Source organism: Halichoeres trimaculatus, unplaced genomic scaffold (assembly GCF_033239565.1).
Source record: "Halichoeres trimaculatus isolate MK-OKI-2021-1 unplaced genomic scaffold, fHalTri1.1 fHalTri1_scaffold_15, whole genome shotgun sequence".
Lineage (NCBI taxonomy): Eukaryota > Metazoa > Chordata > Actinopteri > Labriformes > Labridae > Halichoeres > Halichoeres trimaculatus.
Genome location: NW_027437193.1, coordinates 23,693,172 through 23,711,523, shown reverse-complemented (window position 1 = coordinate 23,711,523; position 18,352 = coordinate 23,693,172). Strand labels below are relative to the sequence as shown.

At 38.9% G+C, this 18,352-nt stretch overlaps 2 protein-coding genes across 2 annotated transcripts; one reads left to right on the top strand and one right to left on the bottom strand.

The window, feature by feature from the left end:
* Nucleotides 1–528: 528 nt before the first annotated feature.
* Nucleotides 529–6,312, top strand: LOC141804037 (ras-related protein Rab-11B). The gene is made up of 5 exons (XM_074688249.1): nt 529–747; nt 2,623–2,818; nt 3,289–3,482; nt 3,823–3,903; nt 5,633–6,312. The coding sequence occupies exons 1-5, from the start codon at nt 708–710 to the stop codon at nt 5,776–5,778; spliced, it is 657 nt and encodes a 218-aa protein (XP_074544350.1). The 5' UTR covers nt 529–707; the 3' UTR covers nt 5,779–6,312.
* A 1,565-nt stretch (nt 6,313–7,877) lies between these two features.
* Nucleotides 7,878–14,006, bottom strand: LOC141804036 (E3 ubiquitin-protein ligase MARCHF2-like). Its single transcript, XM_074688248.1, has 5 exons — nt 13,691–14,006; nt 12,377–12,680; nt 12,084–12,279; nt 10,150–10,359; nt 7,878–9,241 (listed from the first exon to the last, which is right to left on the bottom strand). The coding sequence occupies exons 2-5, from the start codon at nt 12,559–12,561 to the stop codon at nt 9,086–9,088; spliced, it is 747 nt and encodes a 248-aa protein (XP_074544349.1). The 5' UTR covers nt 12,562–12,680; nt 13,691–14,006; the 3' UTR covers nt 7,878–9,085.
* Nucleotides 14,007–18,352: the final 4,346 nt, after the last annotated feature.

The following is an 18,352-nucleotide window of genomic DNA, read 5'->3' as shown; positions in this document are numbered from 1 at the left end:
ATATATATATATATATATATATATATATATATATATATATATATATATAAAACACCAAATACATTTCTACATTAACATCTTTAGGCATTCATATTTTTAGTAGGCACAGCTAACTTGTCTTTCATATACTTTCTCAAACGTTCAATAAATTCAAACAGATTTATTATTATACAAATAAATGTCTTGTCCCAGAGTATCATTACATGCATCATTAAATTGTATTTAAGTAAGTGCAGACTTGGGCTTATGGTTGGCCTTTTGTAATCAGTTATTTTTGCAAAATCAAACACGTGCACAATTAATTCACGTTTTTATTATCTCAGGAATGCCATTGTTTTTAAGCAGTTTTAAAAATAGAATTAAGAAAGAAAAATATTAGCATCTTGACCCTGTTATTTTCAATACAGAACTACATGACTGGATGGACTGGATGTGTCTACGACAGTGGTTGATGTCTGCAGGAACGCCAGTAAAGAGCTCCCCCTTGTGGCAGCTATGTGAAGCGCAGGGACTCCTCCCCTCCCTCTGCAGAGTTTGGAGCTCTGCTCTTCTGCGGCCAGCAGCAGCTCGCCCTGACAGCCAAAACTGGCGCAGAGTCTCAGCCTAAACCTGAACCATTCTTCTTTTTCTGACTTATAACGACAATTCATACTCAGCCTTTAACACATCTTCTTCCGGAGACAAGCGCTGGAGCGGCCTCGTCTAGAATGGGGAACCGAGACGATGAATACGATTTCTTGTTCAAAGGTAAAAAAAAAAAAAAAAAAAAAAAAAAAAAGATGACTGCATTCCCCCTTTACTCACCGACGAGGCTCTGCTTTATTTATAGATTTTAATCTCTCATTGTTTTCGTTACGTCTGTTGAATATTTGCCTTTTTATCCAGGAAATAGACTTATGTTTTGTTGGACACTGCCCGAATGATAACCGGTTGGTGTTATTACAACATAATGCTGTCATTGTAACATACAACGCCTGCAGCTATATTTATAGGTGAAGGATGCAACACCCTACCCGCGCCTGGCCTTTGTTTGCAACTTTCATCAACTTATAGGGCTGATTTTGTTTTAGTTTGCTCATTTATTGATTGACAGCTGATATATTTTGCTCATCCCACCTCATGAGATTGTTTGAAGGCCTGTTAGCTTCTTCCTTTCCTTAATCAATCACCTCCATTCTCACATCAGGGCTGATAATCTTCCAGCCAGAACTGACATTTCTTATAACTTTGTATATTATCTTCACAAAGAGAATCTGAGGGGCCTGGTCTGTTGGGATTGAAGCGGTACCAGACTCAGCTACATGTTTATCTTCAGTTGGATCCAGAATGGCTCCCTTTGATCCTGATACCAGCTCCTGTGCCACATTAACATCCTGGACCTGCAGAAGCCAAAGGGCCATTTAGATGTAACAAAGTATCCTCTGTGGGATGAATGGGGCATCTGCCGGAGGCGAGAGCTCCCCCTCTCCCTCTTTCTCACCCTCCCTCCCTCTCTGTCTCCCTCTGTGGTCGAGCTATCGTCTGTGTACCCGGCTGAAACAGGAAGGGCAAGGCAGTCTGAAACTGTCGATTCAGGTTTTGATGAAGCCTGTTATCAGCTTCCTGCAGACTGGACCAGCATGATGTTGACAAGGGGGGAAAGTTGGGCTCTATTTCCTCTCGCGGAGGAGGAAGAGGAGGGAGAGGGAGCAACAAAGGGGGCTCCTCCTCTGCTGCTGTGCCTGACACCAACTTAGGCCCAATCCATGATGAGGCTAATCAATCACTCTCCTCTAAGTCTCATCTAACACAAAGCCTCCACCTAATCTATTCATTTACACAGAGGATGCTAAATACTTTTTTAGCTGGTGCTCCACTGTGTGGTTAACGCTTCCTCCAGATGTCTCGATATTAAGTTCCCATACCTCAACAGTGTTGATGTTACACTTGTTTACTTCCTTTTGTAATCTCACTTGCAAAAGGATGATAATCCAACTGACAATAGGTACATTTGGGCATTTTTTAAGCTTCCTCTGTGCGTTCTGGCTGGTTTGACTCCTGTTTATAAAGGTCAAGTGTTCCCAGTCTATTTCAGGACAGTGAAGTGAAGCATCAAGGAAAAATACTACCCTTGTTTATTCTGCCGCAAAACTGATAACGGTTCTAACAAAACATGTCCCTGTTCTCCATTTATTTAGCTTTTTATGGTTCTACAGGGTACAATTGCTGATTAAAGCGCCTCTTTATTAAGTGGATTATCCCTCAGGCATATTTGATTGCATCAATTATTCCTCTGCAAAGGCTTGGGCAGTTAGCTTTTTGAGTTGCAGTGAAGGAGTAACTAAAATACTTATTGTTTACTGATTGATTGGACTCTTTCTTGGGTATGTTAGACTTATATAGTACAAACTCTGCTCCTCAATCGCAGCAGATATATGTTGTGTTTTATACCCCATATATGAGGTCCCTAAAGTTCTGTTGAAATCAGCATTTAAGGGCACGTCTTAGTGCTAAGTCAACATTTCTTGCATCCATAAATACACAAAGCTCATCCCCAACCTTTCCCATCACACACACATTAATACACTGCTATCTAAAACTACTTCCTCTCCCTGTCTCTCTGTTTTTTTATTATCTCCACAGTTGTGTTAATCGGGGACTCGGGCGTAGGCAAGAGCAACCTGCTCTCTCGATTCACACGGAATGAATTTAACCTAGAGAGTAAGAGCACCATCGGGGTGGAGTTTGCCACGCGCAGCATTCAGGTGGACGGCAAGACGATAAAGGCTCAGATCTGGGATACAGCAGGACAGGAGCGCTACAGAGCCATCACCTCAGCGTGAGTTTGTTACCTGAAACCCCTCAGGTGTACTGCACTTTTGATTGCTCCAAATGATGCTCTATTTTTGACGTGTGTAAGATAAAGTCAAAGATGTAGAGGAATATTTCATGGGAAAGATTCTAGACAAGTGATTTATTTTCCCAAAAGATGTAAAAAGATGGAAGAGGGAGATTTTTTGTTCCAATCAATTACACATTACATAGAAATCAGCAGGGGAATATGAGTTATTGTTTTGTCTACAAGAGGTGCCAAAATGAATGCAAACAAGAAGTTTCTCACAGGAACTTTAACATGATTTCATGTCTAACCATGGAGTTAGGCAGACAGACTTGTAGAGGGGGCGTAGAGGCCACAGGAGGACATTAGTCATAAAAGTACTGCAGTAACAGGATTTCTCAGAATGATTAGGACTAAAATAGATAAAAGCACAGACCTCCTGATGTAACCTTTGGGTCTTTGTTTTACAGATATTACAGAGGAGCAGTGGGGGCGCTCTTAGTGTATGACATAGCCAAACACCTGACCTATGAGAATGTAGAGCGCTGGCTGAAGGAGCTGAGGGACCACGCAGACAACAACATCGTCATCATGCTGGTGGGGAACAAGAGCGACCTGCGCCACCTCAGGGCTGTGCCCACGGACGAGGCCCGCGCCTTTGCAGGTACCCACACCTTCAGAAAATCTCACAAGGGAAGCATAAGAGAAAGCGTGCAAATACTTTTAGATACATGTTTCAAGTATTGTAATTTATTTACTTTTAGTCCCTTGTAGCATATCACTAGAAATTTGTAGTTCTTGAAGATACTTAGTCCCAATAACAAACTCTGGAATAATTCAATATCTGACAGCTGTACTGCACGTTTTTGTAAAGATAAAGGGAAAAGTACATGTTAATAATAAGTTATTATAGTGAAACTTTGAACAGACTCATTTAACCATGTGTTAACAATGAACTGTCTGTGTCTACTGCTGTAAACTATACATTTTGTTTTCCCCCTCAGAGAAGAACAATCTGTCATTCATAGAAACTTCTGCCTTGGACTCAACAAATGTTGAAGAGGCCTTCAAGAATATTCTAACAGGTATGAAAAAAGCTGGTACATCAAAGACACACAGTAAAATCTCTTAATCTGTAAAATTTAGTTTTTTCTTGGACAATTGTCAGTGTAATAAACTTATCACTGAGCTGATTGAATAATTAAGCTTGAAGCTCTTGTAAGAAACGATATGTTTGCGTTTCCAAATATTACCTGTGTTCGGATAATATGTGAGCAGTGATTTCTGAAAAAGCTTGGTTTGGACAGTCACTTACTGCTGACATATGCTGTGGTGAACATGAAAATACATAAATGCCTCCATTTGCCAGAATACTGTTATCTATTTGACGAGACCTTGTGGCTGTGGTTATAAGAAGGGCTGGAGCAATTGGCTTGGTCAGTTCATGACAATTTGATATGATTGGCATTGACCATCACCTGCTTCCCAAAGCCCATTAAAAACAAACATTGTCTGCAGACACTGTGGGCAGCTTCGTCAGTGTAGCTGCTAATATAGTATTTTTTCTCCATCTAAATGTTAGCAAAAACTGCTGCTGGCTTGTTTTGAATATATATTGCGTATTTAGGAATAGGGATGGGTACCAAATTAGGTACTTTTATCAATACTGACTGAATGCCATCAAAAGTACTGTGCACCGATTTACATCAAATCAGAAGGTACCATGTTTAGGTACCTGAATGCATCCTTGTGACTGTGAGGGAGTGGAAGAGTAGTCGATTTTTCATGCTGAGCATGAACACAGCATATACTGAAGAATAAAAATATTAAATTATCATTTTAAAATATTTTTTTACTAAAAAAATTATATTTTTTACCACTTAAACACAAAAAAGTACTGAAAACTGGTACCGTTGAGCACCAGTAACGATTGCAAGGTACCGGGCATCAGTACCATATTGTTTTAAATGTAAAAGGTACCCATCTCTATTTAGGATATAGAGAACGAGACAGTTAATTATTGCCTCTTTAATAAATATGTGTCATTGTCTGAAATCTGTAACAAAACATAAAGTATTTTTCAGTATTGTCATGTTGTCAAAATAACATCTTTACCTTTTCCTAATTTTTAGCATTAAGCATTAGCATTCTTATGCAAAAAATCCAAAACAGCAACCAAATAATACTGGCATTAAGCATCAGCCATTGGCCAGTTTTCTCCCTAACTGACAGCATCAACTCTAACTTTAAAAATTATTCATATTGACCAACCACTTGTTTGTTGTCATAGGTTATTTCAATCTGTTTCATAACTAGTTAAAAATCCTTAAGGTGGGTTGAAAGGTTGTGTGGCTCTCCTCCTTGTTGCTTAATTTGTCCACTCTCCTTTTATCTGAATTAGGACATAAAAATGCACTCAGCTGCAAAATTTAAACTGGTATGATATATTTCTAGAAAATCATCTATAGTGCATATTAAATCTAGCTATATCCCTTTATAAACACTGGCAGACCAAAGGTAAAAGCTGTTTGAACTTAACTGAACTTGACTTGTGTAACTTCCTCTTACACTGGGAAGTTAATTTGTCTTGTGAAAAAAGTGTAACAGTGTAACTCAAGGACCAACCTTAAAAGCATCAACGAGCGTGTTCACAGCTGGGTTTGGGTAAAAGTGACATGTTCCTGTGACATTTTTAAATGCAGCAGCCCCACATTAACCAGGCTTTAGGTTTTTATCAGTACTGTACATCACCAACACAATACCACAGTGTCAGGGTGGATGGCTGATCGATTTTTTCTCAATCTTCCCAAACAGAAATCTACCGCATCGTCTCGCAGAAACAAATCGCTGAGCGGTCCGCCCATGATGAGTCCCCAGGAAACAACGTGGTGGATATCAGCGTGCCCCCTACCACAGATGGCCAAAGGGGGAGCAAACTGCAGTGCTGTCAGAACCTGTAACCTTCAGCCAACCGTCCCTCTTTTGCCTGGGTTAATTATTAGTTGAAGTTGGTGTTGGTTTGTTTTCATACGCCTGGGTACAACACTGTCTGAGTCTACACTTTTCGATCAGTGGAGTCAGTGCTGTTGTGCCACAAATGATCAATCTCAGAGTATTTGAACAGGTTTCCAACTATAATCTGACCCAGGTACAATCTGCTACACCCTAATGCAAAAACAGGATTGATGGTACCTTGGATACCAGCGATAGATTAGCAGAATAGCTTTGCCTGAGACCTTGTGAGTCCATGTCCACTGTAGAGCGCTGTTGCCCCGTGTTGGTGGCTCGGGTCTGAGTCTTTGGCTGTTTCAGTCGTACCAGCGGTCCTGTTTTTCACTCTCCTCCTCTTTCAGTCATCATCTCAAAAGTGGTTGTGACGCTGCTGACGCTTATTACATTTTGTGTAAAATATATTCTTCTTTTGTTTTGATTTTGATAGCTTGTCTGCTCACATACATTATATTAATGCCATGAAATTAAATTTTACAATATTATGTTGCTGTGTCCTGTTTTTAAAGCAACACTTTAAACAGACAAATTGACTTCTGTGTCTGAAAAGCAAAGAGATCATGTGACACTGACTAGATGTTTGGTGCAGAAGTTGTATTTCAGTGTTTTAATTCAGATCACAGAAAGTTTTAAGGTCAAATGGCTCTAATTCAAAGGAAGGAAAAACATTTTGGTGATGCTGTGGAAAGGTTACTGGGAAGAAGACAGTTGTGCCACAAGTTTTTTTCCTTTTTCAGACACACTGGCATACTGACAGACATTTTCAGAAGAGCAAGATAGTTTTACTTCTTTTTGTCAATAGTAGTTAATCCAATAAAACGGAAAGACACTGCTCTTTATTAAGATTCCCCAAGACAAAAAAGTTAGAAAAAATTGTATATATGCTTCAGTGTATAAAATATTAATTGAATGCCTTTCTCTACCTTTGTACAAAGAAGTCAGGACGTCAAATTAAGAAGGAAACCCAGAGAGGGTGGAGGGTGACACAGGCCTGGGACGATGGTTGATAAATCAATTAATCGTACGATAATTGAAATGAACTCTAATTTTGCTGGCCTTAATGTATCGCCCTGTACATGCGTGTTTGTTTACCTTGTTTTTCGCCTCTGAACAAGCTGGGTAACAACAATAATGATCTTACATGTAATTTAAAGCGCCTTTCACGACATCCAAGGACCCTGTACAAAACAGTTTGAAAACACTTCAGGAAGTTAAAGAAAAATCGGTTTATATAAAATTTTAAAAGAAATTGAATTAAAGGATAAGATGGAATAGATGTATGACAGTCAGATTGAGTAGGCCAGGCACAATAGATGTCTTTTGAGGCGGGATTTGAAAATAGTCAATGAGTCAATGTCACAGAGAGGAGGGAGTTCCAGAGACGGGGAGCAGGCGGACTGAAGGCTCTGGATCCCAGAGAGATGACTCAAGGGTTCACTCTGTGTTCTGCTACTACTCATGAAAAATTAAATTTTATTGAATTTTAATGGGTTTACTGCATTATTATGATATACTATTTTCATATTAGTGCTTCATTTAGTGTCAAAATAATATTGTCAGTAATATTGTTTATCATCACTAACAGTGTTTGTTATCGGCCTAGGCCTAGGGTGATGTGGGAAAAGGGTCACAAGTTGGAAATGAAGACAAGCGACCCACTTCAGTACCATAGCCTCTGCACATGGGTCACGCAACGTAACCACCAGGCCAAGCCAGCATCCCATGAATAGTGAATTGTTACGTAAATTACGTATGGTGGACTTCACCCCCTGAGATAATGTGCAGCGGGAATATAAATCAGATTAAAACCTTACATACCTGAAACTGTCCTGTGCTATTCATAGTCTACAAACTTTAAAAGTACTCAACTAAATACATGTTTAGGGAGTTTCCTGTAAAAACAAATGGAAAAACATTTCTAAGAATTCACATGAAATAAAGTTGTCTCAGGGCATGACCCCCTCAGCGATTGATTATTAGATAAAGTGTTGTTTCCAAATCCCACATGAAGATCATCACAGGCTGGATCACTTCATACCATCAGGAAAGTCACATCTCACACTCATTTAGTCCAGGAGTCCCTCGTGTTTTATTGCACAATAACCCAACTTTTTTCAGGGGATGCAGCAGGAAGACTACAATGACACAAAATACTTTGTTTAGCATACGCTGCATACATTGATTGATATCTCAGATCACATTTTTGCACCTTCACACCTTTCACAGAGTACCAGCCTGCTCTGGTTTGTCTCTGTGTGTTTTTTAAAGTGAGCAAGAGTCTGTAATCTCACTACTCAGAACACTGGATCTCTTCTAGTTTCAGTTGCATCTTTTGTGACGTAGGATGAACTACTGGTCATTGCTAGGCAGCTCAGTCAATGAATGGTGCATTTACAAGTGGAAAAAGGCTGTAATGCACTTTTATGACAACAGTGGAGACACCGTCTCATTGTTAACACTCTCAATACTTGAATGTTTCCATAATGCCGTCTGACGGCTGCAGCTGGTGTAATTCAGTATACTTCAGTCTTAACTGACCCTGTAGCGAGTGTGATACATATGTGACACCTTAGCTGTTACTAAACAGGAAAAATATTTCATTTCCACTGTTAAGACTGCAATAATAAAGCCTCGCCAGGAAACTTTTAAAGTTTCATATTAAAGACAAGTTGGTTGGTATGAGCTACTGCTGCTCTCCACTTGTCGTTGAAGAATATTCACAGATACACTTTGTCATTGATGTCTCCGGATTATTATCCTCTGCCGGGCTCTTGGTTGCCCTTTGTTCAAAAACAGCTAAATACATTGTGAGGGGCATGAGGGGAATTATAGGTAGTGAATATGTTTCATATTATACTGTAGTAGCATGCTGAATCAGTTATATCCTGCTACATTAGCTTGTGTCTTAGTATTTTAAAGTTTGTGTCACAGACACACAGTTGGGCTGGTTAGTCCATTATTCACGTGTTCAGTCGTTTTCACATCCCAGCACTCATTGTCCGACATCTACTCTGTGTTTCAACACCAGCTGGGACTCCGCAGTGAGTTCCTCCCAACAACCACATTTTGTGGTTGGTAGATAGCGTTGTAGTTAACATCAAGTGCTTTGATAAAAGAAATCAGAAGAAGAGATGAGCTCTCTTCTCTCAGAATGGTCCATATGAAGTGCAAAAGTTCATTAATATGATTAATCTTGTTTTTTTCAGAGAGCGCTTCGATGGGCTGTATTTAAATATTCCTCTCTGCACCGCTCTGCACTCATACGATGGTCTCATCAGTCATTTTCTTGGTCGACTTGGTCGGCATAGATCGCTGGGTGGTGTGCGCGCCTTTCATGTCGGGCATGAGCAGGCGCACTTTCTGATTGGTCCTCCTCCACTCAGAGTACAACTGACAGTGATACCGAAATGACACCTGAGATTAGGATGACAGAGGAGGAGGAGGACATGAGTAGAGGATGGCAGAAAAAAAAACACATTAATACAACTGACAGCAGGATATTTAAGACAGAGCAGTACTTATGCATAACAGCTTATAAGCTAAAGGACTAATCCTTCACAACGTGTCATTTCTAGGTTTTTTTTTTTTTGCTCTTAATTACAGAATTCAGTTTCTGAAGAAGGTATTGGATTTACAATGAATCTCATTCTTAAAAAATATGATCAAACTGAAGGAAAGAGGCTTATTATTACTTAAGAGAAAAGCCAGCTTATGAGGTATGTTTGTATGCTTGTGCATACTTGACCTATGAGACTAAATTTGGAACAAATAACTGCTCTGTTGCAGCATGTATCACTCATTAACTTTGTACAAGAGCAACTTAAAGTTGCTCAAAGAACAAAAAGAAACTAACATAAGTTCTGTCAATAATCTTCATTTTATAGAATTAAAAGAAATCTTTTTTTCCAGCATCTGATACATAGTTGTAGAGTACTACTCAAGCATACTTGCTGTGCTCAAACTCAAAGCTCTTAAAGTGATTCTCTAGTCTTTAAAGGAGCTCAATGTGATATCTATTTTTCGGCATTTCCCTTTCAACCAAATCAGGGTTTTCTGAGCACAGAAGGTTTTTTCTGATTACTTCTTCTGTCAAAAGAAAAAGCAACAGCCCCTCAGGGATCATAGACTCATCCTTCATGAATCTGTAGGTGTGGTTGTCTCTGTATCTGTTCCAGTTAACACTTGTCCTCCAAATCTATGAAAAACTCTAAAATATCTGAACCAACATGTGAGGTTTAGAAGAGAGATGCATTCAGTGAGTGCCAGCACCAGAAGTCTCTACCTCTGTTACAGGAGGAAAACTTGCATAAAGCATTAGTTACCAGTGTCCAGAGAATGTAGATGGTAAAGAGGGCAATAGTGAGGGCGATGAGGCCCACAGCCTCTAGTCTGCTCTTCAGTTGCAGGTGGTCCTGGGCTCCCCTCAGACACAGCCAGCCAGAGATGGCAGCCAGGGGTGTGATGAGCAGGAAGCAGGCCATGTCACAGAGCAGCGTGCGCTTCTCACTGCGAGGGCCTGGATCCTTCAGCCACTGAGGAGAAAGAGGAGGTCATTGGTCCAGGTGAACATCAGATTTATACCCATCTCTAAACTCATCAGCTATTGACTGACAATAATTTAGCCTCAGGGAGCAAGCAGCTAACTCTTCAGAGTGTCTGGTGGAGCCAGCAGTTATTAATCATCAGTCGACAGCCGGTGGGACCTGTGATTGCATCATATTCGCATTCTGCTTCCTCTGCCCTGCAGATGCCCGTGAGTGATATCATGACTAAAAACATAAACCAAAAAACTCCAATCACTAAAAATCTCTTCTTTTGTGTTACACTCTGCACTTACATGCAGAATCTGTTAGCAGATATTAGATTCAAACAGTATCATGGACAATTCCAAAAGAGATGTCTTCAGCATTTCTTCTTTGTACTTCTTGGTGTCTGTTTTTCAAATGAGGTGAGAAGTAATATGCTTAAACTGTTGGTCCCTCCTCTTGAAACATCACTGGAACAGGATTTACAAACTGCATGCCACTTATCTTTCCCAGAGAGGATGTAATACTCCCACACTGCTGACATTTTCTTTCAGGTTACACCATGAAAACAAATTGGTTTGTCGGGCAGGTGTTATCATCTCCTCCTTTGAATCAGAAGTCAGGTACACAAGCATTCCAGCTTTGGATCGGTGCAACACAAAAGACTATTATTGCAAATAGGCCCTGGTACATGGCATATTACTTAGTTATGATTTGATGCTTGTCAGCGGGGTAACTTAAATCTGGGCATAGGGCCAAACATTTATAACAGAGTTTCACACTAGACTTGACTTATGCTCCAAATTGATCCCTCTCGTTTAAAAAAAAAAAAAAAAAAAACATGCGACAAGAATGTCAAATAGGCATGAAAGCACAGCCTCAATTACTGTAGAAAGTACATTTTTGTTCTACTTTTATCACTTGAGTTTATTACATTAACTTATGTTACTTATTAAGATATAACCCGCACCGTGGTGGATTGGTATAATTCAGCAGAACTAAGTTTATAATCATTATATTCCTACTAATTCATTGTTTACATTTCTTTTTATACATCCCTCTACCTTGTTGCGAAGATTATTTCCACTGTTTCAGGAGGGAGTGGTATGGGTGTGACAGTACAGAATGAACCAAACCAATTCCAGAAGCTTAAGTGGACTGTTGTACTGTGTATTGTAGTTCAGTGTGTTTTTGTATGAAGCAAATGTGCGGTGGATGTAAACTTTGGTGGCTCAAGAGGAATGGTAGAGAAAGTAAACGCCAAGTCTTGATTTTTATCTTTTAAGTCACCCTTAAGCCCTCGAATCCTTAATTCGATTTTAATTTTTTCAACTTATCACCTCGCCCTAGGGCAAATACAAGCAAACACAAATGGTCAAAATAGGTGCAAGCTCAAATACTACCTTACTGAATGTTCATTTGAGTAACAGAGATTATGATTTTTACACCATGAGTCAGCAATGGGAAAGAGAATTGTCGAGGTGTGAGTTTCCTGATCAATGACTGTGAATGAAACACAGGAATGGAGATCTTTACAAGGCCAGGCAATCCTCTTATTTGTATTGGAACATTTTCTTTTATTTTATCAGAACTCGGACTGTTAAGAGTATGCTATGTACTCCATATGACATTAAATGAAGCTCAAAAAAATAAAAGCGTTGCTCATTTTCCACTTGTTTTGTTCAAATAAAGGCAGCAAAAGCATTTGTCCTGCTGTTAAAGCCTCTCACCTGTGTGAGTGGTTGTGGTCGTCGTTCAATGGTGAATTCTGTGTGACAGAGTTCACAGTAGCTAGTGTTGGAGGAGGACAGCCACTTCTCCAAGCAGCTCTTGTGCACTTTACCCAAAGTACCAGTGCAGTCACAGGGCGAGAGCAGAGTTTCCCCTCCAGCTCCCTCATGACAAATCCGGCACATGCCCACATCGCTGCGGACCAAAGTAGAAACAAAGTAATGATCAACTACAGAACAATACATTTACAGTATATTCATGAGCGTCTCTTGTGACTTCCTCCCCCTCTTACCTCTGCAAACTCACTGCTTTGACGACGGTGGAGAGTGGGCGGCCATCTTTTGCCGTCACCTTGGCAATATATTGGGCCTGTGTGGTGGAATCAGACTCCTCCGAATCCTTGGAGGCATCAGATTCAGCATTCCCAGAGTAATCACAAAGGGAGCCTGGTAGGTGGCAGCACCCTGATGACGACATGTCTCTGTGTTTGGTGCTGAACACAAGGTACTTGACAGTGGCTTTGCAGATAGTGGAGGCGTCTTCAATGAAGTTCTGATCCAAAATCCAATGTCCCACTCCTTCCTGACTCTGCCCACCTATGAAACAAAACCTGGTGGGTTATGACAGCAACACAAACACAGAGCTGTGTTTTTCAACTCTCCTTAACGGCACCATGTGATATCACATAGGGTTAAATCCTAATGAGAATATGAAAATAGATTTAGCTCTATGTTTCATAGGGGCTGAAAATACAGTTTAGTGGAAATAAACAAGACCATAGAGCTTCAAAGTGATCCAAAGCAAGGAAAATTCCTTGTTAACTCAGTGGGTTGAACAGTACAAAAGCATGTTGTGAAGCTTGAACCCTAAAGCTATTTATTAAAAATTGAGATGTCACAGCTGCTTAGAATCCCAAATATGTTTTTCTTCTGCAAAGAAATGTGGATAAACACCGGCTCATAACATGCAGGGCTAAACTGGAGTTGAAACAGCAGATACACACAACAAAATTTGGTTCTCGATTTCTTCTTTCAATAATGAGTGAATGATTTCGATAAAAGAGTTCAGTAAGGCTTTATAAACAGTGCTGGGGAGAAAGTACCGTGTGCATGCTGCCCTACAGTCCCTCCACTATGACTATAAAATATTAAATCCCCTGATTAAAAGGCACTATTAGAATTAGAACTTATCAAAATGAAAACACATCAGTATGTTTAACGCCAGACTATTAAACAAAAAAGCTCGGCGAGGAAAATGTTTTTTTTATTATTATTATTACTTCTTGTAAAAAAAGAGAACATAAACCCTCATGCCGTTAATCCAACCTCGCATTGTCCTCTGTAATCCCCTTCTACATCTCATCTATGATATACAGTTGAAATTACACAGCCTTTTTGGCGATAATCACATTGTTGACACAGTGTTTTGACTGTAACATCTAACTCCACCAACAGAAGCAGAAATTACTCTATGAATAGATTTATTTATACATAAACACCGCAGCCAGGTGGTTTCACGGTTGTCCACCAACAACTCGATATGAAATGCTACAGTATGAAAAGCTGATAAACGGGGTGAAAACAGACCTTAGCGTAAAAATACTCACCCGATAACGGCCTCCCTTTTCTCGCTCGGCCTTGGCCTTGGCCCTGCGCTGAGCAGGCTAGATGAGCTAACCAGACAGCCTTAGCTACAAACTATGACATTGACATCTAACCGAAAACTGATGATAAGAGGAGACACAAACGACGGCCACATGCGCTTTGTCCTCTCCATGGCCTGTAGTATGTCTCCCTCGGTTGATTATGCTTGAGAGAGTGAGAAGGATCGTCTCAGCCTGCCAGGCTTTCCAGGCGTAGCTAAGGTGGCTACCAGGCTAGCAACAGCAGGCAAGCCTACTTCAGCATCCCTCAGCTGTGCACTGGTCATGTGACTTAATGCTGCATTCAAAGACATTAGTAAAATTTTAAAGAAAACTTAAGAAACCCAAACAGTTTTTCAAATATTGGAAATCAACTTCAGCACTTTAACGATTCAACGGATAAACCATGTAGCAATGCTAAATTAGATGTTAATCTGATAAGTAAATGAAGAAACCACTTAAACTGCCAGTTAAAGTAATAAATTAGATCACTTGATTCATCCTATGATTTGATTTTAATGTCAGGGAATTGCAGAGCATGAAGTAGAGTAAAATAAATCAGCCACTAAAAGGATATCGATCTTGGCTGGACCATACTCACCTATGCAATTTAACGAGTACTGCCACCAACTGTAAATCTTAAGATTACGGGGATACCTGAATGCACCATAAAGCACAAACAAAAGCAGCAAAACGTGAGATATCGTCTGTTTATAGATATTGTGTATACGCATGTATACCCCCCCCCCCCCCCCCCCCCCCTTAAGCTGCACATGCTGGATTAGTTGTGACAAAGTAAAGGAGCATTATCCAGATGTTCACCAAAACGTCATTCGCAAGTTTTGTGGAGAAAAAAAATACCGCTAGGTGTCAGCAAATAGTTGACCGTCTCAGGGTATTGCAGCTGCTCCACAAAGAATCCTGGTCCAGAAAACTATTGTGATATTGTTCTATTACTTCTTAAAGGTGACGAGAATGTTTTGTCCATTATCTACTACTGGGCTACTGGTATGCACTTCTCTCATTGGACTTAATCTCAGAGTCAGACAGAACACCACATCCTTGATCCACTGGTACAAAGCATGGTTGGACTTCACGGATTCTAAAAAGGTAATCATAGAGATGTAACTGCTCCTGCTGATTCTTGTCAAAGTTTGTCAATGCCATTCAAGATGATAGGACATAAAACTCCCGTAACAGTCAGTCAAGGAATTTTGAATCGGTAGATCCCCAAATGTAAGCTGCCTGTATAAACTGTGTTGCTACCTTTATCCATTATTTTTGTGATTTCAAATAATGATAACAACAAAAATCAAAATAATGTATCAAAATATGCAATATTGTTAAAAAAATGTAACATTTTAAAAAGATATTAAAATATTTGAAATATGCAATCGTGTGAAAAATTGCACTCTTGTTGACTTCCTAGTTGAATTAATATTACAGAACTTGTACAATGACTCAGTTTTGGTGTTGTTGTTTTTGTGAAGGGTCACTGTCCAAAAAGCAAAGCCAACAGCATAAAAAAAAAAAATCTTTCTTTAGATCTGATTCTATTGTGGTAAACCCAACAGGTTGTAATTGTTCAGTTACTTAGTCATTTTGGGATCAAACTTGGACAGAAGTTATACCACATAATATGACATTTGAATTCTGCATTATACACCTTATTTTTAAGACCAACCCTGTTGGTACTTAAAATGTCCTAGAGTTTGACCTGTACTATTACCTTCAAGGTAATATTTTAACCATTAGTTAAACAGCAGCTATTTTTAACATATAGTTCTTGCTTTCCTGCTTCCCTTGCCTCATCTGTTTACCACCTTTGTACCCAAAAACTGATTTCAAGAAAAAAAAATTGGAGGGGGCTCTAGTCATGGTGGATGTAAACTGTGTGCATTGCACAGTAAAAACCAATACAGACAGACACACACTCACATAACTCAGAGTATATTTCTTGTTAGCTATTCCAACCCTCTGTTGGTCAAAGTCCAATAGAAATCATGAGACACTACCTCCCTGCATGTGTGGGACATCATGAGACATGTGTATGTGAACTTTAACACTGACAGACACGCAAACGTGCAAGTAGTTCATTTATTTGCCAGACATTTGAAATGTTAAAGCAGATAGCTACCAATTAAAAAACAAATGATAAAAAAAAAAAATGACTACAATTTTAAATTACCAAGTATACACTTGACATAATTGAATTAATTCAAAAATATACAACTTGTTACAGTACCACAAAGTAGTACATGGTATGCTAGATTATAGTGAAGTGCAGTATAATAGGACACAAAATAGTTTACATTTGGCATAATATGGTATGGTTTTCAAGGACAAAGTTATACCATGCTGTGCAGTGCAACAAAAGATCAAATAAGGTACAATATACATTTCACAATACATAATACACAATGTACACCACAAGCAATACAATATAGTACAATGTGATACAATATGATGCCATGCCAGGCCATGCCATGCCAGACCAGACCAGACCAAGAAGTGAGGTACAACATAGGACGATTTGACCTACAACATACATATGAGTCAAAATAAGATATGATATAACACAATACAATATTGTCGGAAAATGTGTCTTGTTTACTTGAAATTGGCCGTGTGACTTCACCTTTTGTTTTTGTAATGGTCACTTGATTCTTGATACATTTTTGCTGTAACAAAGAAGCATCTCAGGCTGGTAGGCACGGTGTGAAGCTGTGTGAATGACATAGCAGACGTTTGTGAAGTTTTCACAATGCGTTAGTCACAATAGCAGTTTCATTGTTTTTCTTCATGGTCATTTTCTCCAGATGTTAGCCTGCTGCAACAGGCATTTTTTGTAGGAATTTCTTGTTTTGGAATTTTTATACTAATTATATTAATGTTATTTTCAGTAAGATGCATATTATTTACAAATGGGGATTTAGATAATACATGTGTTTTAAGACATGCTTTGTTTGTTGCAAGTAATTATTAGGAGGTTCAGATCTTGTGTGCAGTATGTATTGTTTCTTTATTAGTATTAAAAAGAAAACAAACAAAAGAAAACAATACTTCCTGACCATCTTCAGATCAACCAAGCTAAAAAATTACTGAGCTTTGAAAAATTGTTTTAATTCACGTAAAATAATTGTCTGTTTCGGCCTTGTGGTTGCATTTTCTTTTTGTTGCATTCACAAGTTTGCTGCAAATTGAAATTTCAATCTCCTTAGTACTACTCCAGTTAAACGATAAATATCTGTTTGCAGTGGCTACATTAAATATCAGAAGATTTATTTTTTGAAATGTGCTGGTAGTATTAAGAAGAGGGGAATTAAAAGAGATTGAGACAGTCACTGACAGGCTGAGAAGCAGACAGGCGGAAGAACACGGACAGATTGCATAACTTATCCTCAGCGTCTGGCTTTCAATAACAGTATAACTTGATTGCTGTAGTTGTATCTTGTGATGGTTTGAGTAGTCAGCAGGATACCTCATGAGCTCAAGAAGAAGCCAAAGTTTCAACTGCACGCTTGTCCTCAAGAACACTTAGAGTTCTTATGCAACATATCCACATTCAACAAATATATATATGATTTATGTCCTTGTATATTGTGATACAAGTTGTTATTTTAGTACAACCTGGAAAATAGGAAACTTGGATGATTCTATTGTGATTTCTATTGCCTGACATGCAGTTATAATATACATTAAAGTCCCATTCTTTCAGGAAAAACAGTATTAATCTATGTTCAGCATTCTCTCATAGTGTTTATACCTGGCTTTTCTGGATTTTAACCTGATACCAGATACTGAATTGAAATATGAACTTAAAATACCAAAATACTGAGTTACCTTAATGTCATGATTTTGATTGATCATGGACAGTAAACTTATCCACTTGAGACATTTTCAAGGATCAACACCTATTAACCACACAAATACAGATGCATATAGTTGCAGTTGCAAATAGTTTATTTGAGAAAGTTTTAGATCACGTCTTTCTTTCTTCTTTTTTTTTCAGTTTCTGAACATATTACAAAGAGAAAGTAGGGATAGCTAGATTGTACTTAAATTGCCAAATACTTTTTGACTTGAACCGGAAACTAACTTGAAATGAACTTGTATCTCTGAGCACTCTTTGTTTAAAGTCCTTAACTAAAATGATACGAATTTGATTCATCTCAATAACAGGAGGCATGCTATCGCCTTTCGCTAACCTGTTACCACTCTGTCAGCCTCCAGCTGAAATCATGAGACCTACTCTACCTCTCTAATTCAGGACACAACATTGTTGGTTAGGACTTAAATGTGAACAGTGAAGCGATGCACATGACTCTTACTTGACATACTGTGATCCCAATTAAAACACTGAATGAATTCAATCAGCTGTCATTTAATCAATGATTAACTATTTTGGGTTGTCAGGTGACTCTTTGGCCACTTTCTGTGAACATTTTTTTTTTTTTGATACAAACGTTCTTTGTCAAACAAGATATTATCGAATTTTGGTGTGGACCCCTCCTGGAAATTGAAAAATAGTTGTGGTAAGTGAAATTAATCAGTGGTTCTAAAAGTGGGGTCTGAGAAACACTAAGTGCCTTACACAACAGTGTGATACTCAAACTGTTCGAGGGG

Bases quoted from the DNA above. Each gene is read 5' to 3' on its own strand.
- LOC141804037 (XM_074688249.1), top strand. From the start codon at position 708: ATGGGGAACCGAGACGATGAATACGATTTCTTGTTCAAAG. The intron at 2,819-3,288 runs GTGAGTTTGTTA...TTTGTTTTACAG, and splicing joins TACAGAGCCATCACCTCAGC to ATATTACAGAGGAGCAGTGG. The intron at 3,483-3,822 runs GTACCCACACCT...TTTCCCCCTCAG, and splicing joins CGAGGCCCGCGCCTTTGCAG to AGAAGAACAATCTGTCATTC.
- LOC141804036 (XM_074688248.1), bottom strand. From the start codon at position 12,561: ATGTCGTCATCAGGGTGCTGCCACCTACCAGGCTCCCTTTGTGATTAC. The intron at 10,360-12,083 runs GTGAGAGGCTTT...CTTTCTCCTCAG, and splicing joins GACCACAACCACTCACACAG to TGGCTGAAGGATCCAGGCCC. The intron at 9,242-10,149 runs GTAACTAATGCT...TCCTAATCTCAG, and splicing joins TCTACATTCTCTGGACACTG to GTGTCATTTCGGTATCACTG.